The 26,514-nt window shown below is 52.8% G+C and overlaps 1 protein-coding gene across 1 annotated transcript in view; it reads right to left on the reverse strand.

Moving 5' to 3' along the window:
- Positions 1–917: 917 nt before the first annotated feature.
- Positions 918–26,514, reverse strand: part of PDGFRB (platelet derived growth factor receptor beta) — a 32,330-nt gene continuing 6,733 nt past the window's right edge. The window contains exons 2-23 of the mRNA XM_027715563.2: positions 19,994–20,070; positions 18,595–18,882; positions 17,888–18,157; positions 17,601–17,728; positions 17,107–17,281; positions 16,335–16,527; positions 16,010–16,125; positions 15,340–15,466; positions 14,985–15,196; positions 14,172–14,266; positions 13,780–13,912; positions 13,284–13,388; positions 13,065–13,175; positions 12,541–12,694; positions 11,056–11,222; positions 10,721–10,839; positions 9,528–9,650; positions 7,977–8,088; positions 7,589–7,688; positions 7,369–7,474; positions 6,656–6,894; positions 918–6,185 (exon numbers count right to left, since the gene is read on the reverse strand). Coding sequence (XP_027571364.2) covers positions 6,035–6,185; positions 6,656–6,894; positions 7,369–7,474; positions 7,589–7,688; positions 7,977–8,088; positions 9,528–9,650; positions 10,721–10,839; positions 11,056–11,222; positions 12,541–12,694; positions 13,065–13,175; positions 13,284–13,388; positions 13,780–13,912; positions 14,172–14,266; positions 14,985–15,196; positions 15,340–15,466; positions 16,010–16,125; positions 16,335–16,527; positions 17,107–17,281; positions 17,601–17,728; positions 17,888–18,157; positions 18,595–18,882; positions 19,994–20,042 — 3,273 coding nt within the window. The 5' untranslated portion in view covers positions 20,043–20,070 and the 3' untranslated portion in view covers positions 918–6,034. The remainder of the gene's footprint in view (positions 6,186–6,655; positions 6,895–7,368; positions 7,475–7,588; positions 7,689–7,976; positions 8,089–9,527; positions 9,651–10,720; positions 10,840–11,055; positions 11,223–12,540; positions 12,695–13,064; positions 13,176–13,283; positions 13,389–13,779; positions 13,913–14,171; positions 14,267–14,984; positions 15,197–15,339; positions 15,467–16,009; positions 16,126–16,334; positions 16,528–17,106; positions 17,282–17,600; positions 17,729–17,887; positions 18,158–18,594; positions 18,883–19,993; positions 20,071–26,514) is intronic.

Consider the following 26,514-nt stretch of genomic DNA (forward strand, 5'->3'; position numbering starts at 1 on the left):
AATCCCTCCTCACAACAACCCTGTGCTTTTCAAGCACATGGCTCAGAGCAGCTGCAAACAGCTCTGCTCTGCAGCCTGGGGTCGTTTTTGGAGGAGCAGTTTAATTGGAGAGGAGAGAGGAGAAAACTGGACTCAGGAGGTGCCTGTCTGTCGTGGGGCTGGGGCACCTCAGTGTCTCTGGAGGGGTGACTGGGGAAAGGTGAGGGCAGCGGGGGGACCTGTGGATCTGAGGGAGTGGTGATGTGGGAGCCAGTACTTTGGAGTTGCATCTTTTAAGGTTATCAGCAAGTCCTAGAGGGAGGGGGGGAGAGTTGGACTTGGGGAGCCCTGTGCACTGCCATGTCCTGCTTGTGCCCTGCCCCATTGCTACCTCCAGTCTCTCCCACTGCCCTGAGATATTAAACTATGAGGAAGAATCAACAGTGCTGTGGTGTCTCCCATCTCCTTCAGCCCCGCCACTGTTCAGCCTGGCATCTCCTGCATCTCTACCCTGATCTGAGCACAGACCCAAGGAGCATGTCAAGTCCTTAGTTTGGGGCCCAAACCTCTGGCACTGGGGATACACACAGGAACAGCTCCCAGTATCCCTCCCTCTATGCACCTGCAACACGACCCACTGGCTGGTCAGCCAGCTACCAGAGAGGTGGGGCAGATTCTGCCCTGTTTGCAGCCCCTTTTCCTTACCATGTCTCTGGGCTCAGCTGTTCCTTGCTGTGCTTCTCTCTGCCTGGCTCCCAGCTTGGCTTTCACTAAGCACTGGGGTCATGCACAGCGTATTAACATGCTTAGCCTTCACCCACGACATGGTTAAGCTGTATTCCCAGCCCTGCCTGAGTGGGAGCAACCAAAACGGGGCAAATAAAAGGAAGAGATGGAACTTTGCAAAATGAAAAACAACTTTATTTTTAAAACTCTTTTTTTTTTTTTAAAACGTATTTGTAAAAGTTTACAGCATAAAAATAATATCTCACGGCTATAGATGTGACATAGTACAAATCCTAAAAATACATCTGTAAACCTAGAAAAATGTTAACTCTTTGGTACCTTAGTCTGTGCTCTGCTTTTTCCCTTTGCCCTCTGGATGGTTTCTGACAGAGTGTGGAGGCAGGTGCTGCAGCTGTTCAGAGATGCTGCAGAGTAACAGTAAGTCAGCTCAGAAAGAGTGGGAAAGGGCACTCTTTGGGCAAGATTTGCAGTTCTGGTGCAATCAATCCATGAAGGAGGAAAAGACAGGAATGATGGGATGCTGCACGCCTCCTAGCACAAGCTGGCTTCTCTCCCACCCCTGCAAGAGTCATCTCTCCAAAAGTGCTGCTGGAGCTGCACTGGAGTAGTTCCCCTGCCTTTGCCAAAGCCAACTGGATCCATCTTGGCATCTCCCAGAGACTTCAGATCTCTGAGAGTAACATGGGATCTATGCTGGGACTGCAGGAACCCATGTGCTGGCCCAGGAAATCTGGTTCTTAGCAATATCTGGCCCACTTTGGGCAGGTCTGCAAACACGGTGTCTCACTGTTACAGGCAGTGCTGGCCACTCAGCATCTGGGCAGGGCTGGGATTTGCTGCAGGGAGGACCTGTGTGTGGTCCAGGAGCTGCCCAATGCTTAGGGAGGACCTGCAGCTGCCCTGGCTGCTCCCTGCTTGGACAACCACCCGAGGCAAAGGACACCAAAAGGTTACTGATGGCCACCAAAGGGCAACCTTTGTGTTCTCCAAGTGGGAGCACAGCCAGGCTGCATCCAGGCTCCCCAAGTCTGGCTTGGCAGCCCACTGCTCTCCTGCCCATGTGGGAGATGCTGTGGTTTGGATTGTGAGCTGGTCATATCGGTCCTGGGACCCGAACTAAGCACGGAGCCCAACCAGAGCTCTCCTTTGTGCCTGTGTGTTGGAGCAGGGGGTTTTGCCTCCTTAGCACTCTGTGAAATCCCCTTCTCCAGATCTGCCAGCTTTGCAGACCCAAGCCTGGGCTTCCCCACAGGCCAAACCTACCTGCCCAGTGCCCTGTATTTGAGGTGCTGCCTCTCCCCCAGCCCAGAGCCCTGACTGGAAAGAAGGGGAAGAGCCGTTTCTCACTTCTAGCTGACTTCCTTCTGGCTGCACATCTGCACTGCACTTCTGCCTCCCATCCCCATGGGACTCCACCACAGTCTCCTTGGCAGGTGAACAGAGACAATTTAGTTACAAGTAAAGTCCGCTGTGCTATAGATTTCTTAACATGACACAAACAAACACTAAACGTGACACTCTTGCTTAAAAAAATAACACGCTCAAACCGAGAAGGACAAAAGGATTAAAACCTGTGCACACATCAGTCTGAGAAACAACTTAAATGTGGAAAGAGACACCAGAGTAACACATTAGTTTCTGGGATACACTTAGGTATGTATGAAATAGTGACTGGCAGTAGGATTACGCATATACTGGTGCTGATAACAATGTAACAGCTGTAGAGTAAAATATAATCTACAAATAAAAAGATATTGCACAAGAGATGGGCCCAAGCTGTGGCGTGTGTTCCTTTATGGGGGGCTCAGTTTGGGACCACCTCTGAACACAAAAACACACCCCAAAGAAAATGCTGATCATCAAAATTGAAAACCCAGAGGGACCAGTTCCCTTCAGAATCTCACTGGAAAAAGTAGGGCTACAAAACTGATGGGCCCAGAACAGCCAACCATTTCTCCTGGCCCTCACTCTCCAGGCCATGCAGAGACTGGAATGTTGGCAGCAGAGACAGAGGGAGCGTGGGGCTGGAGCTGGCTCCCCACGTGGAGAGAGCTTGTCTGGGGGGATGCTGTAAGTCCCAGCCCTGCCAAGCCCTCTCTTTGATGGATGCTTAGCAAAACATGTTGGCTTTGCCCAGCTGCCAGCCTGTGCTGGGCTGAGAAGGTCTGCTCCCTGCAGCTTGCTAAATGGTGATGGGAATAGCTGGAATGATGCAGGAATAGAGTAAGGATAGGAAAGTACCACAAAGTGCAAGACTTGGCTCTTAAAATTGCAGGGCCAAGGACAAACATTTGGTCATATCTCTCTGGAGGGGAGAATGGTACCATTTTGCAAGGAGTCTGGCGTACCTACTTTAGGAAGGAAGAGGAGGGTGGGGTTATCATCCCATCAGCAGCCAGAACAGGCTTTGATCCAAAGAATAATTGCAATAAATCTTCAAATGTGACAAAATGCCACAGGCATCCAAGTGTAGCTAATGCCCAACTAATAGGACAGGATACTTGAGTTCCCCCAGAAGGAATAAGATCTCCTCTTTCAGGACTGTAGAAATTATTTGATAGTAGGAAATTAGTAATTTAATTAGCAATTAAATTGGTACAAGATGGAGTTTAGAAAAGGATTTGTGAAGTAAATAAGCAAATGGCCAAAGGCAAGGTGAGAAGGGGTTAATTGATGGCGAAATTTTTGGGCTGGATGGAGGTAGTAAAAGTAGCTCTCTCAGATTGCTCTTGATGCTAGGAGTATTTCATATTTTTATTAGTCAGTCCAGCCCAAAAATAACACTTTTTAAACAAAATTTGCTGATGACCCAATGTCTGGAACAGCAGGGAGTATCTTGGTTAGAAATGCTGGAAGTGTAGAAAGACGAAGGTGCTTAGATTGGTCAGAGGATGACTCCAAACTGTCAGTATGTTGTGGCTGGGAAAAGGCCAGCATTACCCAAAGCTACACCAGGCGAGTCAAGACCAGCACAAACCAGAACTATTAATGCCCTGTGAGGTCTAGATTTGACCTCCTCTGGAGTACTGGATACTTCTGGTCACCTTTGATAGAGAAGGACAAATTAAAAATGGAGCTGGTGCAGACAGGGGCTATTAGGATGATCTGATGTGCCATCCTATGGGCTCAAGTTGCAGTGACACAGATTCTGCCAAGCACCTTATATCTTAGAAAAATAAAGTGGTCTGACCCAAAGGATCTCATAAATTACTGCCTCTCCTCAGTGAGGATCATCTACTGAACTGTGGCCATAGAAGATGGCTCCTTCATTACAAGCAGGAGGAACAGAGCATGGAAAAACAGTTGTCATTCACAGTGTGTTTCCTATGGATGGTGGGGAATCTGACCACATAGGCTGAAAATATACTCTGGTGGCTGCCAATAAAAGTGCTATTTCTTATGTTCACATTTTACCGAGGACATCAGCCCACAAAACACCTACTTCTCTTTTAGCCACATAAATGGCAGCACTGGAATGGTAGACAACATAAAACAGAAGCTGTTTGGCTGGGGATTTCTGGCAGAAGTTTCATATTTTGAAAAAAAAAAAAAAATCTCAGTGGCTCTGAGGTGGCAGAAGCCCAACAAGATGCTGATTGAATTTCTGATTTTGTAAACCTGCCTGTGCAGTTTCTGTAGGGAGCACAGAAATATGTGCATGAGTAGAGCAAAGAAGGGGTTAATGGGAGTGGGGGACATGCAGCGAACAGAGCTCTGGGCACAGTCAAAAACTGTGAAAAAAACAGAGAAAAACCTGCTAGTGTAAATGGTGTCAGACCTCTGGTTTTGAGGGTCCAGCTTTCATCTCTGCAGAGGTGGGGTTCACAACTGATTTCAAAAGCCTGGTGTTCCTCCTGCTTTGAGTCTCCTTGTTCAAGTGCAGCTGAGAGCACAAGAAGCCCCAGGCCTGCCTGAGAAGTGAGGAAGCAGATGAGAAGCAGGAGGAAGGTCTCTGCCTGTTTAGTCTTCAAAACTCTTTCCAAGAGAGTGGAATCCTCCCCAGTTTGTCTTGCTCTGCCTGGTTCCCTATGACACTTCACAGCCCTGGGTATGCCTGACCCCCAGAAGGTGGCAGGGCACAAGACAGTTCAGCTCTGACCAAAGAGCTTCCCAGCCTCTCTCCCTCTCTCTCTTTGGAGATGTCCCTGGGTTGGTGTTCTGGCATCCTTATAGTCTTGCTGTGAGTCAGGAAGGAACAGTGAGACCTTCCATCCTGAGAAAGGGTGTTCAGGTGAACAGTTTATCAAAGGTGAGCCCTTGCTTCCCAAAGATAAGGCACAAAGATTCTGCAGCTGGCGTGGTTATATGATTTCCCAGCAGATGAGCTGGGCTTAGTGGCAGTAGATTAATGAATAGCCATATTGCTTCCTTATACTGGCCCTGGCTAGTGGATTAATATAGTTGTTCCCTTTAAATCTTCAATGGAGAATAATTAGCTTAGTGTCCACACAGACAACACAAACAACATCAACTGCCCTCTTTGCTTCTGTAACCAAGTCATTGTGAGAGCATTTGGAGTTCCTGGCATCCCATTGAAATCCTGTTGCCATGCTGGGCACAAAAGGGTTCCACAAAAGGGTGTGACAGCCTGTAGGTGGGTGCAGAGCTGTTCCCCAGAGCCGTGGGTACCTGTAGTGCTTGTGATGCTCTATCCCAAAGTCAAGAAAGCTCTGTCAAGAAAGGAAAATGGTAATTCAGTACCTCCAAGACACTGGCTGACCTCTTCAGGACTTGGCTGTGCTTGGAGGAGAATCCAATGTACTCTTGACCTCCAGCAGTCGAAGGTTGGTGTTGCAGGTTCTCTACACCCCAGTATTGGGCTCCAGGCAAATCATCTGTCCAAGTGGCATTTCACAGAACCACGGCGTGGCTGGGGCTGAGACCATCAGAGAAGTGCTGGTGCAGAGGAGATGAAACTCATTGCCATGGAGGGGGAAGAGGCTGGAGTATCATCTTAGCAATGCAGAAAGTAGCGTCTCTTGTGGAGATCAAACTCCCATCTTCCACTTGAAAAGATGTTGGTCTGTGAGATGTTTCCCTCCTGCAGTGGTTTGATCACTAAGGAGGATTTGGCAGTGATCTGCAAGGTTTCTGGCACTGAGCCACCTCTTTATAAGGGGTAAGGGGATGGCAATGGGGAAAAGTCTTTAATTCCCCACCCAACACTGGGAGACGGGAGGGAAGAAGGAATGCTGGGACAGGAGGGGATGTCCTCATGTAGGAGTGTAAAGCATGGCTCTCTGTGGCATGTGGGTCAGCCCCTCAGCTGGCCTCTCCGTAAGGAGATGCAGAGTCAGCCCAGCTCTGACTACAGGAAACTCTCCTCCACTTCTTGGTGTCCTGTGGTTGGCTCCTGGCAGCCTGGCTGTGGGTCAGATTCCTGCTCCTCGTCCTGCTGGAGGCCCAGAGGGCTGTCACAGGATATTGTAGATGATGTGTTGGCCTCGTTCAGCATAGAGCTGAAGGGAGACAAGAGGGAGAGAAAAGTGAGTGTCTTGTCCCAGGTCTCCTTGTGGGAGAGGATTCCCAGAGCTCCCAGCAGCCCCACTCTATCTGAGTAGCTTTCCAGAGGGGGATAGGCCATACCAGCTGGATCTGTTCAGCTCTCAAACACAGCATAGAGCTGGTTAGGTTCTGCAGAACACGGTCCTCTGTGTGCCTTCCTCCTTGTGGGTGGGGTCACTTGTCCCCAGCTGTGCTGGCTGATGTATAGGGATGTGACATGGTGCCCTATCTTAGCTCATATTCCAGCTCCTCTGGTTCATCTCCATCCCTATGGGCTCGTGTAGGTCACAGCCCCTCAGATGGGGTGACACTGCCCTCCTCCTCTCCCACCAGTCTATCCCTCAGCAGACCATCCCTCTCCTCTTGAGGCCCCCATTTCAGATTTGGGGGGGGAAAGGACAACATTCAGAAGCAACATTTTTACCTGGCCCGGCTGACGGAGGCCTCTTGAGGGAGCTCACAGATTACCTCGGGTTTGGGGTCGGGAAGAGGGATGATATAGTCGTTCTCGCCTCCGTTCTGGTGCACGGCTGTGTAGAGGATGCTGCTGGGGGGGGAGCTGGCAGCCAGCCGGGCGTTGTTCAGCCCAGGAATTGTGGGTCTTGTGCGGACAACAGCGGGGTGGTCACTCTTCATGAACTCTTCATCCACCTGCTGGTACCTCTGCTCTCGCAGGGAAGGTTGACAGAGAAAGAGGAAGGTCTTGTGAGTGTGGAAAATGCACTTGTGTTGTGTTTGCCTTCCCTGCCTGCCAGAGTTTTCTGAGAGGGGCTGGGTTCAGCTACCCTGATGCCACCAAAGATAGGTCATGGACATTTCCTAAGGAGAGCTCGGTGGCACTACTTCACAGCTCCAAAATACCAAACAGTTGGAGGCAGTTGATCTCCTGCCAGTTCTGATTTCCGCGGTTGCTGAGACACCAGCTGCCTGTTTGGTGGTGCTGGTTGTCTCAGCAATGTCCCCAGGATGCCCAAACCACCTTCACTGGCTGTTCCAACTAGTCACAGCACAATTCTCTGGCATTGCAGCACTGAACACTGGTCTCCAAAGCCTGAGTGAGGGCCCTCACCAAGGCAGCACTCTTCTCAGAGCACTGACTCTCTTCTGTGCCTCCAGCACAGGGTTCTTTGGGCATACCTTTCTGTAGCAATCCACCAAGAGGTTTCCCATAAGCACCACGAGCTGTGAGAAGGATGGTCTGATCTCAAACTTCTCCTCCCAGCACTTCTGCATGATATCGTAGCTGATAAGAGGGAAAGGAGAGCACTGGTGAATTGGCAGGTGGGGAAAGCAGAGGCAGAAATGCTTCTGTAGTTTGTGTAGAGCAGGTCCAGAACAAACAAATTATGGCACTTACATTTCATCAGAGGCATGGGTGGGTTTGGACATCCTATAGCCACGTTTGATGGCGTTGTAGAACTGTTCATTCATAGGCAGTTCGGGGTATGGAGTCCCTCCTGGGTGTAAAGGGAGAGCAGAAAATCAGACTGGTGATCGCCTGCCACCCTCATGCCAACATGCATTTTACACGAAAATTTCCTTCTTAATTTACCTTTTCTGTTTCATTGCACTTCCAAATGGCAATGTCAGCATGGGAAAGAAGGAGACAGGGAATGAAGTGCTACTCTGGCTAGTAAGGTTGGGACTTGGGGATTAGAAATTAGAAATTTTATTGTCTCTGTGAAGGGATCCTGCTAGCATGTTATCAGACCTACAGACACCGCCATGGTCTCCAGGGCACTTACCAAGAGTGAATATCTCCCAAAGGAGAATCCCAAAAGACCACACGTCACTCAGGGTGGTGTAGAGGTTGTTGAAGATGCTTTCTGGAGCCATCCACTTAAGGGGCAAAAAGGTCTGAGAGAGAATAAAAAATGAAACAAGAAGAGAGTCAGCCGCATCTACAGCACTTATTTAAACAGGTAAGAGCCTGATAGCCAATTACAAGGAAAGAAGACCCTTCAGACCTGCCTGTCAGCCCAACACATTTGTTGACATCTGCTGTCAGCAAGTTCTCGGAGGGACCAGTTGCCTCTTTCTTTGTGCAGAATGGACCCAGCAGGCAGGAGGAAAGGGTGGGTGTGTTACATCCATTTCCATCACAACCTGCCATGATTAATGCACACACGTCACCGTGTGCATTCCCAGCTCTTGAGGAGGCCACTGACTTGCACAACATGACCAAAGACTCCTGAAGAAAGTCCAGGCCTATCTGGATTTTGGAAACCTGAGACCATGCTGGAGAGGACTAAGGGATAACTAGAAAAGAGTCAAAGGATATATCCAGTTTTTTTCTGTTCTTACTTACTCAGAGTGATACATAAAAAGAGACTTCACTTGACCAGCTTGTATGCAGCACTGGCTGTGCTGTTCCTGGGATTCGCTTGCACAATGAATACCAAAATAATCTCCAGGAAGGATTGCAAAGGGGCTCAGTTTCATTTCCCATTTTGGACAGTAAAGAAGCTGTGCTCAGGCTGGACCAAAAACCTCAGACCCTCTACAGGAGGGACTCCCTGCCCAGGCCCTGAGTGCCCATCTGACAGCACATGCAAATGGGAGAAAGCACGAGAGAAGTTAAGTAGTTCACAGATTAGATAGAGACTGGAGTTCAAGGGGCCTGGCTCCGCTCTCCACTCCCCCAGCCTCAGTTTCTCTGGGAATTACGTGGCCTGCTTTGCTTGGGGTTGCAGATTCCCAAATGCCTCAGGGCTGGAGTGGATGTGCTGTTGTTGAAGTCACAGGGGAGGTTCTGGAGAAGCTCAATTACAGCCCCATCTTCTCCTGCCTCGAAAGATTGGAGACAACTCTCTGGAAAGTAGCTGTTTGCAGGAAGACACTTCCTCCTACCCTGTGGTCTAGCGGTTAGAGCAGAATCCTGTGAACCTCTTCCCAGAGTGGCCAGTGACTCACTGCAGCCCTGAGATGCTGCCTAACCTTGCTCTCCTCCTGCCTGCAGCTCAGGACCACACTCAGTACCAGCAGGGAAGGGATGCAGCACTGCGGCCAGCGATGGGGACAGTGTACAGGGACAATCCCTGGTTTTGCTGCTGCTGCTGCTCAGGTTCTTCTGTAAAGAGCCAGGAGATGTGGGCATGCACCTCTGCTATTCCACAGTGTGCAGAGCATGTGAGGTGCAGGATGGTTGGCTGTTGACACCATCTCCCAGGAGTCCTGCTCTGTCACCACCTCTGGGCAAAAGGATGGACAGGGGGACAGCTCACAGGGGGACCATGTAGCAGGTGACAGGCCCAGAGCTCAGGGAAGAAGGGGCTTGCATGGCTCCTGGTACTCACACTGCCTTTGGAGATATAGTTGGAATCCCTCATGATGTCCCTTGCCAGACCAAAGTCACAGATCTTCACCAGCTTCCCCTCACAGATGAGGACGTTCCTGGCAGCCAGGTCCCGGTGCACACACTGCAGGGAGAGAGAGGGCACTGTCACTGCGAGGGGTCCCCAGACAGCCTGAGGAAGCAGCCCAGCTCCAGCATGAGCCCGTTCCTGAGGCTGTGGGCACAGGAGTCACCTCACGTAATTTCAGGCATCTCCTCCACCTCTAGGGACAATCATGGTTCAACCACTAGCAGAGCTACCACATTTTCACTGCTTGCCTGGACTGCTGCCCCCGTGACAGCAACGGACACACAGATCTGGCAAGGGGAATCTGAACAAGCCAGCAGAGAGGGAATTGCCAGGGACTGACCAAGCAAGGGGGCTTGGTGGGCTGGCAAGGAGGGGATGTCTTCATGTCTGTTTGGATAATCCAACCCAGCAGTCTGAAGACATCAGAGTTACACCAGCCTAGCTTGTGCCTCCTGGTATGCCACCATGTTGGAAGTTTCTGTATGAACAGTCCCGAGGTATGCTCCATGGGGGAGCACTGACTATGCTCTTTTAGGGATCAAACTGGCTGGCTGGAGGCAGAGCCAGGAATTTCTCTCCACATGTCACTGATGGCATTGATGCCTTCTCTTAGCCCTGCCCTGTGTGATGCTTCACCTGATCCAGCTATATTACTGCCTGCCCTGGGCTAAGCCAGACCTTAGAGCTTAGTCCTCTATGGTGGCTTAATTTCCACTAAACAAGCACTTCTGATGAGTTCTGGGGTGCTCAGAGCATATGGTGTAATAGGGTTGTCCAGTAAGAGTAGATAGTCTGCTGCAGAGTGCCTTGTACTGTAGCACAGGGAGATTATCACTGTTTGGTCATCCCAGTAAATAGGGATGATATAATGCCACAGCTGTGCTGAACATGGCTCGGGAGGAGCAGAGAGTCAGGGAACTTGAGGTCTGAAGCTCCATGTGAGCCAGGGCAAGCTGTCACGTGCAAATATAGTCATGCTGATCCCCAGGGCTGTGTTTCCAAAGGAAGTGGTCAGCAGCTCTTCAATTGCATGGCCAGTTCTCCCAGGAGGAGTTTGGCATGGACAGAGGGACAGCAAGCAGAGCTGACCACAGCAGGCACCACAGACCAGCCAGCATACATACATTTTTGGAAGCCAGGAACTCCATCCCATTGGCCACCTGGAAGCTGAAGCCCACCAAGTCCATGTAGCTGAGGAGCGGAGACTCATTTATCAGTGTCACCCGGTCTGTCCTTTCAGGAGCTGGAGAGTAAGCAGAGATGGATGTTGTTGTTACCCAGCACACTGGTGGGTCTCCTGCCAGTGTAAGGACACACTGGGGATTGCTTTGCCTCCAGCAACAAAGGGGTAGAGCCAGGAGCTCTCATTTGTGAGGGCATCTGCCACCACTACTGGACTAATCCCAGAGGTATCCAGCACCCAAAGCACCTCTCCCTCCGGCTGTGGCCAAGCTGTTACCTGAGGGGGAATAGCTGTCCAGCTCATACGGGGTGCCATAGTTAGAGGACTCGATGTCAGCATACTTGACTTCACCCTTCATGTCAGACATGGGCACATAGTCCAGGGAGTCATCCTTGCTCATGTCCATGTAGCCGCCGTCACTCTCGACAGACATGGAGAGGTGACTGTGTGGGGAAGCAAAGAGGCTGTTTAGATCCAGAGAAGAGGAGGAGACACAAGGGATGGGGGCAATGATCTGTGAGCCCTCAGCCCCAGCACCCAAATGCCCCACACAGGAGGGAAAGAAGTATGGATGCAAAGATGTTGCAAATGGCACTGGAGAACTCCTACCACCTAACACACAGTCTCCTCAGTGCTGGCTTTAAACAGCCCTGCGGTATTCCCCTGAGGGTCTCCAGATGTCCTTGCCCACAGGCTGAACCTTCTCATGCTCACCTTCCCTGATGGACCATAGCCTTGGCTCAGCACAAGAGTTTGGCACTGGGTAGGGCAGGAAAGTGAACCAGGGCCACACAGGTCCACAGGTGCCCTCAGGGCAGGAGGGTGGGCAGGCAAAACCCTCCACCTTGTCTGTGCACATTCCCAGGCTGGCCAGGACTGCATGGAGAAGGCTGACCTGAGTCAGCAGGATATAACCCTCTGTCCACATCTAAATCTTCTCAGTTTGGATCAGCACCTCTCCCACGGCTGAGCAACAACTGCATCTGGGAAGCAGCACTTTGAGGCCTTCCAGATGCAGGGGCTGGATAAGGGAAACCTGCAGCATGGCCAGAGCTGTGGGGCACATTCCCACAGGAGGGGGGGACTGTGCTTAGTGCTCAGGAGGATCTCAGCTGCCTTCAAGCAGGAAAGGCAGGGGGGAGCTGTAACACTGCTCTGTTTTACTATTGTTTTGGCGTGTTGGAAGGAAATGCTGCTTTCTAACTTCCCATGGGACTATTTCTCTGCGCTGTTTGTGCCTGCACCCCTTACAGCTGGCAACCAGATGAAGGACCCTTTCCTTGTGGCTCCTCTTGTGCAACTGCCCTCCTTCTAACACTTCTCTCTTGGGCTCGGTAGCAGCACAAACTGCCCTGAAAATGCAGAGTAGAGGTCTTCAATGATTAAGACATGCTGGAAAACCCTGTGTCTCTGTACTCAATGCGTAGCTATAGCTATGCCAATAAAGTTAATGGTGCGAGGGAATATTCCCAACTGGTATGAAACAGGCAGCATGTGTGCTAGAAAACTCAGACTCTAGGACACACAGTTTGCCTCTGCTAACTGCCCTCTGCCAGGAGCTGTTTGGAGATGGCTGGTTAGCACGTGAGCTGGTCTGACAAGGCAACAGAGCAGCCAGCTGTGTCCCAGTGCTGGCACAGTGTGGATTTCACTGGTCTGGAGGAAATGTAGGTATCCTTCCTGGTAGTGGCAGCCTCCCTCATTTATGGGGTCAAGGTAGGATAGGCACCAGGGCAGAGGAGGTTGCTGCTTTGCAGGTACCTGTGCACATGGTCCTCCTTGGGGGTGTTCCCATACAGCTCTGCCTCTCGCCGTGCCTTCTCTCCATAGGACTGCAGGAAGGTGTGTTTGTTGCGGTGCAGGTAGTCCACCAGGTCCCCATAGCGGCAGTACTCAGTGATGATATAGATGGGTCCTGGAGGGAGGGAGAAAGCACCAGTGTCACCCCTGCTTTGGCCACCACAGCAGTGAATTTCATCCCACAGGGACATTACCAGAGTGCAGAATGCCTAGGCAGGGCCAGGGGGAAATGCCACCTTTCTGGTACCGAGTATTTTTGGCCTTTGAAGTTTGTGTATGTGGAGGGAGGTGGGGGTTAACTGACACATACCTACTCAGTTTCAATCAGGTTGGAAGAAAGGCATTTGGAGCCAAACAAGGCTTTCTTAGGGGAAGGGTGAATCATTATGAACCAGAAAACAGGAATTATTCTGTCTGAGGGCAGTTCTCCTCAGCACAGCCCAGGACAGCAGGAAAAGGAGACAGGGTGCTCAGGGTTCATCTACCTCCTTTGGTGCAGGCCCCCAGCAAGTTGACAATGTTGAGGTGAGGTCCCAGGTGGCTCATGATCTTCAGCTCAGACATGAGGGCTTGTTTCTCGCTGCTCCGGGCTGTGGCTGTTGGGGAGAGCTGGTGTGAGCGGCAGGGCAAGGAGGGAAGTGCACGGCACGGTTTGGCCTTGTGGCTTTTGGATGGGGGAAAGGGATGGTGGGGGGACAACTCACACTTGAGCATTTTGACTGCCACCTTCATGGTGGACTGTGAATGGCTCAGGCCATGGGCTGTTGCCTCCACCACGCGACCGAAGGCACCAGAGCCGAGAGTACGTCCTGCAAGGAAACAGCACGGAGATGAAGGTGGCAGTGGTTCTCGAGGAGAGGTGAAGAGAGGAGCTTGGAAAAGACAAGGCCCCTCTCTGAAACCACACCAGTCTTGCTGCAGTTCATCCTGGTGGGCATGGACATGGCCATGAGCTGTGATGGGGCTGTTTTCCATAACTACCAGCTGCAAGAAAGGGTAGCCAGTGTTGCATGCCTAAGTGGGCAGCTGGCCTCCCACCATGGTCCCAGATGGTCCCCCTGTTCAAGGACCACATCGTATCTCCAGGGATCTCTGTGTCTATTCTGGGTTGGTCTGTTTTGGAGATCACAAATCAAAACTTATCACCCCCAGACAGTCAGGGCCCCAGGGGTCCATCAGTGGGACCTGCAGAGCCTTTACCTAACACCAGCTTGTCCCTGGGCACCTCCCAGGTGGAGTCGTAAGGGAGTTGCATGGGATCCACATAGATGTACTCGTGCCCATCGGAGCTGACTGACTCAATCACCTTCCAGCGGATTTCATAACGAGGTTTCTGGAAAAGGGAGCAAAGGGAAAAGAGACACCTGAGAGGCTGAGGGTCAGAGAAGCCATGGGGGATGTCGGTGGGCTTTGTTAGGGAATGTTTGATCCCTGCAGCCATTGCCTCATTTCCCATGTAGTCTGGAGATGCCAGGGGCATGCAGGCACTGATGGAAGCCCATGGCCTCTGGCATGGCTGGGACATCATCAAGGCCAACCACCCTAATGTGGGGGTACCACTGTGTCAGCCTGGGAACACTCTCTTCTTTTACCTTCTGCCACAGGACAATCAGGATGATGAGGGAGATGACAGTGAGGACCAGCAAGGCCAGGATGACAGAGATGATGACCACCTTGAATGGCAAGGCTACAATGGAAACAGGGACAGCAGTCAGACTCCTCTATTCCTGCATGTTCTGGGGAAAGGAGGGGACAGCAACACAGAGGTGTCCCCACGCCCTTCGCCTTCCCTCCCTCTGGTCACTGCCCCCCTTCTGCTACATTCTTTCCCCCAAGGTCTTGACCCTGAGCTCTCCTCTGTGTGGGGACTGTCTCTGTCCTCTCCTCCTGGGCAGACTTGCCCAGCATTTCCAGGGCCAGCCCCCCAGGGATGATGGAGCCATAGGTTGTTACCACCTGTTGAAGGGCCTGCTGCAGGAGGGGTTTGGCCATGGGAGGGGGTAAGGAGCTAGAGGGGCTGGTTTGCCTGGGAGAGAGCTGGCAGCCCTGGGACTAGGCTTAGACCATCCTTCCTCATATTTGGGATGTTCAGCATACAGATGTTCAAGTCCCTGGCACCATCTAGTGACTCGTGGGCTAATAACAAGACACCTAGGACCTGCTCAGGTCTGTTGTCTTGCCTCCCTGGAGAGATGACCCTGCCAATGGTGGGAAGAGGATGTCCATGGCCAGTGGACATAAGGGCTCCAGACTTCCCCTGGAACAACCTTTTCTGGTCAACCCAAAGGAGGCTTCATTTTGGTCAGAAACACCCAGGTTTTCTGCCTCTGAGGGCTGCAGTCCTGGCTCCCAGCACCTCCAGGCTGGAGCCACAGAGAGAAAAGCCCACCTCCCTCAGCCCTCACCGTGTGGGACCAGAGTGATGTCCTGGGAGTTGGTACCCAGGAAATTCTGCACGGTGCACCTCAGGAGCATGGGCTCGTCCACCCTGTGCAGCTGCAGGGTGCTGTTCACGCGGAAGACCTGCCGCTCCGCGTGGTACGTGGCGTTGGTCTGCAGCCCGATCTCGGCAGACTCGTTCCCCAGCAGCCGGGTGGGCTGGCCCTTGGTGCTGCACCTGGTCCAGGGGAGGATAAAAGGCACCTGAGAGGCAGCTGGGACCACGCCCAGGTGTGAGGCCAGCAGGATACAAGTAATAGTCTATTATTCTAATAAATGCAAGAATCCAGCTGTTCCCTTGGGATCCGTCGCTCCACTCACCATTTGATGTCGCTGCAAGCAGACCAGCTGATCTCTGGCTGGGGCATGCCTTCAGCAGAGCATGTCACAGTCTGCTCCCCACTGCTGGCACTGCTGTTCTCCTTGAGATCCACCACTTTGGCTGGTACTGAAACCAAAAGACAGTGGTGGGAATTAATCCTCCTTTCTGACTGCAGGATGAAAGGGTAAAGTGATTCTACTAGGGAATGTGACTCTACTGCATCCCTACCATAGCCTAGGGACGAGGCAGGACTCATCACATCAATTGTGGTTTATTTTTGAAAGCTAACAGCAAAAAGAGAAAGTTTTGAGGGGGTTGTGGAGGAGATCTGCCCCATCTAGCTTGCTTGGAAAGCATAGGTGAGTGTGAGGAAAGTCCTGGACATCAGAGCTGTGCAATCATCTCTGCATCTACTGCCTTGGGCCAGGGCATGAAGGTCAAGCTGTTGATGTCTATGCTCTCCCTGTCCCCCTTGCTCTGGGACAAAGTGTGAGATATTTCAAATGAGCATGTTTCTTGCTGGAATGCTCTTTCTTTAACCAAAACCACTTTGGAGCTGTAGCCAGAGGAATAAGGGCTTCAGCCTGAGGGTTCTGCAGCAAAGGACGGTGCCACCACCTGAGATTGCTCCCACACTCCTCAGCCCGGCATCTCCATGCCAGTCCTCACCATTTATCTGCAGATGGAAGGACAGCTCCTGCTCATCATCCTCATTGAAAGCCCGGATGGTGTAAAATCCTCCTTCTTCCTGTTTCACCCGCACCAGCACCAGAGCCGTCTGGTACCTGGGGGAGACACAGTCCCAGAGTGATGGGTGTGGGAAGGTACCTGGGGACTGATAATGCTTGGAGGCAACCAAGCTCCCACCCACCTGAGGTGTGCTTGAAATCCACCCATGGAAAAGCATTCAACCACTGTGTCCAACCAGCAGTTTGGAGGTTACTTTGTGAAATATCCCCTCCCTGCACCCTGGTGAGAAATTATGGGCTCCAACCTGGTTTCTGAGAGGTTCCTGCTGGTGATGGTGAACTCGCTGCTGCTCTCCATGGTCAATGTCTTGTTGTTCTTCAGCCACACAATGCTGGGTTGGGGATAGGCCTCCACCTCCACCTGGATGGTACGGCTCTTGTGGACCTCAGCGTACACCGTGCTGGGCAGGTGGGTGTGGAAACGCACAAAGCCACGCTCTGAGAGGGGGCAAGAGGGATAAGGGGGATCAGATTGAGAAATAAACCCCTCTCCATCTCTTTGGACAAACATGGATCTGGAACAAAACTCTATGAACACCCAGAAGTGGTGGGGCAGCTCCAGATCCATCCCTCGAGGCTTCAGGCTTGTGCCTGAGGGGAGTGTGGTTGCAGAGCCACACTGGAGCAGAGGTGCTCACAGGGCAGCAGCATGTGGGTGTTGCCTTGGGAGATAAAAGGGATGGGGCAGGTTCCCTCAAATTACACAAAAGAGGACAGATGCAGATGGGAGGTGACAATATGTCTTCACATTACCTTGGCACTGTGCAGTGCAGAAGAGCTCTTACCCATACCCTCAAGTGCCTTAAAGGGTCACAAAAGCCATGATGGGAGATTTGGGATGTTTTGAAGCCAAGAAGTGGGCAGGGGTGACATGGGGTGAGGATTTGCTCTTTGCCATGGTTACTTAGAGCAGAGGTGGGGAGGGAAGAGTGTGCAGAGAGGAGAGGGGGTCACTGGGACACCCTGCCTGGACGCCCACATGGTTTGCTGGCTTTGGGTGCCTGGGCAGCAACGCACCGATCACTTGGACTGTGATGTCCTTCCGATCTGTTTTCTCATGGTAGCCCTCGGAGACATTGCAGACATAGGTCCCACTGTCCTCCAGCTCTGCATTCTGGATGATGAGGATGGAGCGGATCTCGTGGGTGGATCCGGGCAGGAAGTCGGTCACCGGCTCCACAGCCTTCCCTGCCTGCACAATGGGACAGGAGACATGGTCTGAGGAGTGAAGAGCATGTTCTGCCACTGGAGCTTTAAAGCTGGGCTGACAGGGAGGGATCAGGAAGGGGTAGAGTACCCCAGTCTGGCTGCCACAGGGACAGCGAACATGCACAGATGAGAGGCCATTGAGACAGCCTCAATCCAAGGATATCCCCATCAAACCTCCCTACGCAGCAGTAGCATCATCCCACATGGGGATTCTGCCATGAGATATTGATGAGTGATTGCCATGGGACATCTGGGCAAAGGCTGGAGCTGCTGCCTGGATCCTGTGGGTCTGGAGCACTCACTTGCTTGCGGGGATAATCCCAGTTGAAGTTGACCAGCTCGTTGCCGCTCACGGTGCACAGCACGGTGACGTTTTCTCCCTGACGCACTATGGTCTGCACTGCGCTGATGGAGACGTTCACAGACGACACTGTGGGAAAGGTGGAAGAAAGACAGGACTAAATCCAGCCTCCAAACTGATCATGGCCATCACTGAGGAGGCAGAGGGAGAGTTTTGGTGTCCCCTGCCATTGGGCTGAAGGAACAGCCACAGCAGGCACACAGCTGTGCTAAGACAATGGCAGCCCACCCTGGATCCTGTAGACGTAGAAGGTGTCTGAATCCACCTCCTGGTCATCCACAAATGTCCGGCAGAAATAGGTCTTATCCTCAAAGAAGCCTTTAAATCCTTGTTGTGGATCATAAGCAGCTGGGATGGGGTTCTCCACCTTCTTCTCATAGAGGGTCACCTGCATCTGTGGGTTGGTCACACGGCATGGGATGACAGCCTCTGTGTAGCCCGTGATGAAGATGAAAACCTCTTCAGAGGTGACTGCGGGGAGGAAGACTAGGGAGGGATCTGTGGGAGAGAGGGAATACTGGTTACAGAAACCTGCTTGAAGTTTAACCAGGACTGCTCTCTGCTCCTCCTGGAATGTTCCAAAACAGGGCCTTGTCTCCACACTAGTGGGATGCTTCTTCACATACACCCCATGGCAAAGTACACCTGTATGCTGTGGGCTTGTCAAACCTCTCCTGAAAGGGTGAGAGAGACCCAGAACCACCTTTGTCCCCCACCGCTTGTCCCAGCACACCACACATGGGTCTCTCCAAGAGCTGGCATACCAGAGACATGCCACAGCTAGAAAGACCTGCCATAAGGGCTCTCCTGCAATTGGAGGAGGGATTTTGGAGGCCAGGTGCTTGGACACAGAATAAGACAATAATTCAAAACCCTCTTTCTCCTGGTTGCTAAACCCTGTGGAAATGCAGAGACACGGGTGTGCTGTTCCCTACCTGGAACGTAGATGTACAGGGATTTCCTCTCTGCCGGCTCTGGAGCCTGCTCAGGGCTGTAGGTGCACGTGTACTCCCCGGTGTGATGGCCTGTCACGTTCCTGAGGGTGAGGTTGCTGACAAAGACACCATCCCTGTGCTCCAGTGAGGCAAAGAGGGGCTGACCCTCCCGTTCCCAGACCAGCTCTCCGTCCCCGTAGCACAAGAGGGAGAAGGTGCTGTGGAGGCCGAGTTCAAGCTGAGTGTCTGTGGGTTCGATGTGCAGCCCAGACGTCACCTCCAGCAGACCTGAGAGAGGAGGGAGATGAGACCAAATTGGATTCCTCTGAAATCCAAGCAGAAGGAAGCTGGAGCACCACCTCATGCCAATGTAATTGCTTTGTTGTGTCGGCCTTTACACTGAAAAATAACCTTCCTGGATTTGTCCTCCTTGGCATTGTCATCACTGACAAACCCATGCCCTCCTCAGAAACGTCCAGCCAGCCTAGACCTTGGAGGTTCACCCTTCATTCCTTGTACCTCCTGCAACACTTATCGGAGAACAAATAAAATGTGACAAGGTTTAGCAGTGTTCAGGGTAGCCCATATTGCCTGTGGCAATGCTGGGTGGAGGACCTCCCATTTTATGCTTTAACTAGTCTGCCTTCATCCAACCTTTCTGCAAGGTAACTGCACCCTCAGTGCCACCAAGTGCTGCTGTCCAGTGTCATCAGGATGGCTCAGGAGGGACTTGGGGCAGCGTTAAGCTGGGGCGTTGAACAGAGTCAGGGAGGCAGCCATGCTCTGATGCTGGGTGTTGGACCAGCCCAAGGAGCATCCTTGATGAGGACAAAACTGGAAATGGGTGGGACCTGGGCTTCCCACACATATTTCTCACATTTTTGGCTTTTATACATCTTATGATCTGGTCTACATGGCCCAGGGAGATGACAGTCTATATGATCATATTGCTGACCCCAAAATGAGCCTGTCTCTGTAAAAGCAGAGATATGCACCTCTCAGATGCACCCTCAAAGGTTTGGGAAGGCCATGCGTTTAGTAGGCAAGGATGAGAGGAGGAGAGGAGGCAATTCCCTGCACTGATAGCTGCCTCTCCACAGGGACAGTGTCAGACAGGACACAGAGCAGGCTGAAACAATGTCAGTTTACAAGAGAGTGAAAAAGGAATGAAAGCAAAACCTTGCAGGAAATCCTTTGGAAGCAATAGAGCAGGCAAGGTCTTCCTGAATGGCTCCCTGTGTCTCTCCCAGCTTCCTTGCTTCACCCTTTGTCTAGATGTCCCAGTGGGGCTGGGACATGTGCTCCTCCCTGGGGTCCCCATGGGTGGGCAGAACAGCTGCCAGGGGACAGCCCGAGGGATTCCCTGATCCTGCACACCCTCCCCAGCCACAGCACTCACCAGTGAGGATGAGGAGCCAGAGACCTGTGTTTGGAGCAGGGCACAGCATGGTGGGGTCCAGGCTTGGTGGCTGAATCCTGTCAAGAACAAAGTGGGATGAGCACAGCAGTCAGCAGAGGAGGAGTCTCTCAGCCATCCCTGAGCCCACACCCAAGCCCTGGGCTCCCTTCTCCACCTCAGAAACCTCCCATCTCTTTCCAGTTTTCAGCCTTTCCCTCCTGTCAGGGTGGTTGGTTGGTTCCCCCTCACACTGGATCTCCTCAAGGAGCAGTTTCTAAGGCATCTCCCTCTGGTAAACAGGGATTTTGCTGGAGGCTCCAGCAGTTGTGTCAAGTTTTGCTCATCTCTGCTGGAAATGCCGCTCTCCCCCCTTCCTCCCTCCCTCTGCTCTATCACTTGCCTTTTTTTCCCTTAGTTTTTCTTCCTTCAGTCCCACTGAGATAAAACTTGCTAGAAAACAGATCCCACTCCAACCCTCCCACATTGTTTGCTCCTTCCAATGAAATAAAGGAAGCCTTATTAAAACATGACAAGCCTGAAGAAACCCCACAAAAAATTAGTTTCTTGTATTTAACTTTTAAATTTATACATTTAAGAGAATATTTAAGAGGGTTTTTTTGTTAAAATCCTTTTAATCACAATTTCTCAAGGAATCTTTTCCACAGAGATTTTTCAGCCCTTCCTGGTGCAAACCAAGAGCCCAGAAGAGACGAGGCCAGATTTCCCTAAAAGCAGGAGTCTGTCCCCTGCGTACTGGGGTGTCGGGTAACCCTCCTTTTCATGCCAGCAGGGGTGGCGATGAGTATTTCTGAAAAGCAAAATGAACACACTAACAAGGGGAAGAGTGAGGGGAAAGGCTTCCTCTGTGCCTGGGCAAAGCTGGGGGAAAATGAGTTCAGTGGTCCTGAACTTGGGGACGCTCCTGCACAGAGCTCAGCCACGCCGCAACTCAGGGCTGAGCTCCTGCCCTGCCCCTGGGAGGACACACCCCGAGGAGAAGCCCCCTGCGGTGCCAGCAGTGCTCTGGGGAGCCGCTCACCAGGCTCGAGGATGGTTTAGTGGCAACCTGAACTCGCTGACCTGGCCCCAGGCACCGTCTCTTACTGAGCTCTCTGCAGCCTCTTGGCCCTGGAGTGGCCTCCCGGTCTGCTTGATGTTAAGGAGGAAATGGTTTTTAAATGACGTGCGTTTGTCAGATGTTTTTATTATTCTCTTGCTTTGGCTCAACAAAAGTCTGATCTACCAGCAAATCCTTCCAGGTCTCCAGCTTATTCAGCAACTTCCCTCTCTTCCCCCCGCCCCGCTCCGCCAGAAAACCCCTCCATGACTCTCTCTCTCTGCATTTGCCAGAGGGGATAAGAGCACTTAGGGGAAGAGCTGGGGGTGGGTAGGATGAAAGGACCGAGGTGAAATTTAGGCTGTAAATGAATGTGACCTCCCTGCACCCACCTTCAGAGAGCACCAAGCTGCAGTAGAGAGGAGAAGAATAGACAACCTAATCTCTGCCCCCAAGGCACTGAAGAACAATTACCTTCGTTTTCCAATTCTCCTTTACAGAGGTGTGTGATTCATCCATTATTCAACGTTCAAGGCTGTAAGGACAACTGTGATCCTCTCCTTTCACCCCTCCCTGCCTGCATGCACAAGCCAGGTGGTGTATTCACCTCCCCAACCTCCAAATACCTTCCTGTAAGCAGCTAAGATCTTCCCAAGCCCATGCCCAGCGTTTAGCTGCCTGTCCAGCTTCATGGCTGCCACTTACTCCTGTTGCAGGTGAGATCTTGTCTTCCTCTTCCCACAAAGACAGGTCCCTCACTCCACCAGTGATCTCTGCAGGATCACTGATGGGTAAAACCCTGCCCTGCCGGCGCTGGCGAGCCGGGCACGGGTGTGTGCTGGTCCTGGACTGGCAGGGGTGTTGCTTCAGCGAGCAGTGAGAGCCCCACAGCCTCCGCCTGCCGCCTCTGGCCGCCTCCGCTGTGTTCATAGCTGGTTTTAATAAAGCTGCAGCTTTTGCAGAAAGGCATTTCTCTTGGAGATGCTTCCCAAGCAGAGTGGGAGGGTGGCAACGTCTCGCAGAGAGTGGTGACCTCTCCCTTGTTTTTCTGCTCCGGCCAGGGCTAGAGGCAGACTCGGAGACTCTGAGCTCTGCCAGCCCTGCAGGACGCACGGGGAGACTGCCTTGCAGAAGGGAGAAGCCTTTCTCACCCTGTCACGGGGACACGTGCTTGCACTTGTGAGTGCACGCAGGCATTTCACAAGGGATGCAAATGCACCCAAGCTCACTGCCAGCCTGGAGAGCACTTGTTTCTCTCCTCAGTCCCAGCTTTTGTTCTCAGCAGGAACTGTAAGTGCTACTATGAGTGCCAGACAAGGAGGGGCAACCCCACTCAGTGATCCAAAAGCAGACATTATCCCACCCAGGGACCCAAACACAAGTACCTACACAATGCTCAGCTGCCTTGAATGGTCTCCTCCCACCCCAGTAGGTTAGCAGGGTGCCACGGACCTCTCAGACTCCTACATGCTTCCCACAGGCCAGGACCTGAGTATTTTCAAGCCCTGGGACCATTTGCCTCCACCCATCCTGGCACAGTCCTGGAGGCCAGGGAGCTCCCACAGCAATGCCGTATCCAGTACCCTTCACTCCGCCCTGCAGCTCTGCAGCAGCCTCCCCCCTTGCTGCCGCCGAGGTGATGTCCCACCTCTCCATCCCCACCTTATACCCCTCACCATCCTCCCGTCCCTTGCCAGCACAGGTACAGACCTTCTCTCCGCCCCTCTCTGTCTCTGTGATTTGAGGTTAAGCCGGTCCTGGTCAGGCAGAGGAGGGAGCTTTTCTCTTGAGCTGCACTGTTTATTATTCTAAAGGAGGAATTTGGCTGGGAGAGGAGACAGGAGGTCGGCTGGCTCGCAGGGCAGCCGGGCTGGCTGGGTGACACAGCCCCACACCACGTCCAGCCCCACATGCCTGTGGGGTGGCTGTGCTCCCCTGGGGACTCAGGTCCCAGGGGCCAGGCTGGGGCTCGGCCGGGGGCTGTGGGGAGCGCCAGCTCCCCCACAACCAGCACAGCGTGTCCCTGCTTGCACCCACACTGCTGCCCAGTGAGGCCAGAGCTGGGCACCGCCGGGAGGGTTTGGAGACACAGATACAGGCAATTGTCCCTGCTCGGTGACACAGACACTGTCCTTATCTCCCCTCTGTAATCACACCAGCCTGGCCGCACGTGTGGTCACAGGAATGCACCCAGCGGCCGCTCCTCCCCCGGACATCCAGAACCGAGAGTGGAGTTTGCAGCCGAGAGGAAGAGATCAGAGACAACCCCGGGGCCGCCGGCTTTCCCAGCCCACCGCTGCGCTGGCGAAGGAAAGTGTCCCATGGCTGGCTGGGGCCAGACACTGTTGGAAGCGTGTTCGAGCATCTCTAGCCTCGTACTCCAGCAGTGGGTTTCATAGGGCAATGGAATAAATGGGGTCACCCTGACATCCCTGAGCAGCAGCAGCAGAAAGCACCCTGGGCTCTGATAGCCTGGGATCCCACAGACAGGACACAGGCAAGAGGGCCAGAGCAGAGGTCAAACAGCACGGCCAGGGCCACGGCTGCGCCAGGACCGGGATTCAAGTCTCATGATTCCCCATCTCATGACTTCACAGCTTCTCCAGAGCAGCCCGCTCCCATTTCTCCTGCATCCCAAATCTGATGACAGCTGAGCTTTCTCCTCCGCCTCCTCTCCCACTCCCTCGCTCGTGTGGATGGAGGCTGATGCCTCTGTGGCTGATGAACTTGGACAGGAATTTCTGCAGCAGGAGCAGGGCTACGCCCAGGGCTTTTGATACAAGGAAGAGCAGTATCCAGCCTCTGCTGGGGATGGTACCACCTTTGTCTGAGGAGGACCTCTCCCTCAGTCACCTCTGCTACTCCTTGCACCTCACAGTGCCTTGCATCACCAAACCTTATTGATTTATTAATGTTCCCCCATGCCAAACCTCTCTCTTTAAGGATTCTAGTAAGCCAAAGATGCCTTTGCTAATGCCCAAAATATGTTATGTGGGCTCAGTCTTGACTATTCTTGGGTAACAAGGCAAGAATTTCCTCTGACTTTGCTTTGCATGCCGTGCCACACCTCCAAGCTCTCTTCCCTCTGTGCTTGCTCCCAGCATGTGTACAGCACAGGGCTCCTGGCAGATCATTTCAGCACACATGGCAGCCATTGCTGTCATGGGCATCACATGGCACTGCCTGTCCCCAAGCATGGATCGTGTGGGACAGGGTCATTTCCAGCCCTGCAAATGCCTTAAACCACGGGAGATCTACACAGAGGAACATCCACACCAAGGATGCCCTCCCAGACCTCTGCCATCCTCCCCAGCATGCCTAGACCAGGTTTCTTGCCTCTCCACAACCAGTGTCCTGTGCAGAACCACTGGGAAGGTCCCACAAGCACCTCTAGAGCTGTGAGCTGGGAACCAGCCTGCAGAGCTGGTGGACAAGGAAGAGATAGCTCAGCATGCTGGGGAACAGGAAAGCAGCCACAGCTGCTGTGACAGCCACCTTGCAAGGAGCTCTGGTCCCTACAGACCATCGATCACCAGTAAGGGCGTGTGCTGTCAGCTGGAAATCAGGGTGCACAGCCCCCTGTCAGAAAATCCTATTTGCATTTCCAGGGGCAATTCCCGCACATATTGTCCCACATTGCTCTTCTTCCTATCTATGCTCTCCTTGCTCTCCTCCCCACTCCTGTGACACTGGGCAGAGGTGCTGGATGCCGGCCCTGCCCATGAGGGCATCTCATCTGGCAGCAGCATGACCACGAAGCAGTGGAGAGGCAAAGTCAGGCCTCTCACACAGCCACCAATCCTTTCTCTTCCTCTGGATTTCTATTTGTAGCCCCTTTTCTTGCAGGGCTGTGCTTCCAGGCACTCCCACAATGCTCAGTGGTCCCACCATCCTGCCAAACGGGCAAGGGACATCTGGTGCAAATTAGCGGGAAGTCAAATACACTTTATTTCTTCTTCGTCTAAGTGCATCTGAGTCATTAAGTGAGATCATGGGTGCCCGTATGTAATGAAAAATTCCCCCTATGGATCCCATGATCAATGCCCCTCGCAGCCAGGGAGCAAAGGCTTCTCCTGGCAGGGGGAAGGGGACATCACCCCCTGCTTTTGAAGGCAAAAACCTCCCCAAGCAAAGGCTGGTGACCCCTGAAACCCAAGCCTTGCTTGTCCAGCAGTGAAACTCCTTGGCTTGTCCTGTTTTCCTCTGCCACCCTCCCTCCAGCCTCTGCAACTGCTTCTTTCCCACCCTTTAATCTAAATAAAACCGAGTGGTTGTTTTTTTTTTTCCCCTTGGCTGGAGTTGTCTGGAGTTGCAACATCTCTCCTCTGGGGTCCCTTGGCTCCCATGACACCATGTTTACTCACAGGCCAGATTATCATCACAAAGCCCTTTTTCTTTTTCCCAGCAAATGCCTAGAATTAGGCAGGGCACACACATGGGGAGCCTTTCATCCCAAGGCCCATAAAGGGCTGCTGATAAAACGCAGAGGTAGGAAATCTGAAACCAGACTGAGGAGCAGCTGGGCTGGGGAGTCCCTGTGTCCCACATACCATCCCTGACCTGGGGGCAAACTCCTCCTCACCTGGTCACGTGCCAGTGCCAAGAGAGACCTGAGGCTTTACCCAAACACTGGGGGAACCAAGGGATGCTGAGAGCCCTGGGTGCCTGTTTGCAGCGTGCTGGATCTGTGGGTCTGTTTCAGTCAGGGAAAGCTGAGGTTCTGCAGGCACTCACAGGCAGGGTCACTAGTGCCAGAACACTCTGAGTGGTTTTGTGAGACTCTGAAGATGTGACTGAAGCCACAGCCCTGGTATGAACCAAGCTCTCTAGAAGACGGGCAAAGCAGGGGCAGAAGCCACCTCTGGGGCAATACAAGCCCAGGGACACTGTGACCACGGTTGGGGATGGCTCTTCTGCCTGCCTCTGCAGCAGGGAGTGGGGCTGGCACAACCAAAGGCCCTGCCCAGGACTCCAGGTACTGGTCCCCAGCCTCGGTACCACCTGGAGGAGGTGGTTGTGTGGTTGTGAGGGTCCTGCAGCTGATGGCAGGGCCTGAGCTGGCACAGCAGCTTCCTCCAGGCCAGCCTGCTACGGGCTATCACAGGCTTTGACAGCATCTGACAGAAAGCTGAAAATGAGGTCCATGACCCCAAAGCACAGGGGGAGGCTGCTGGGGAGGATGACAAGTCCACCCTGAGCCTCAGCAGGGTGACTCAGCAGCCCAGGGATCAACCATGTGAGGAATGGGGTGGGGTGGCGAGCCCCACGCAGCCCTGTTTGACCATGGCCATCCTCCCTCTCCAAATGAGGGGGGACCAAAATGTCCACATACACCATTCAGCAAATCTCCAGCCGTGGGCTCTCCGCAACACGTCGTCGCTGTGAGGAGCCGGCACAGGGGGACGTGGGACCAGGGCAAGCCCTGCACTCTCAACCCAATCCCCTCTGCTTTCCCCCTCTACTT

The sequence above is a fragment of the Pipra filicauda genome, unplaced genomic scaffold, assembly GCF_003945595.2.
Source record: "Pipra filicauda isolate LSUMZ 115617 unplaced genomic scaffold, ASM394559v2 scaffold344_size1527164_pilon, whole genome shotgun sequence".
NCBI lineage: Eukaryota > Metazoa > Chordata > Aves > Passeriformes > Pipridae > Pipra > Pipra filicauda.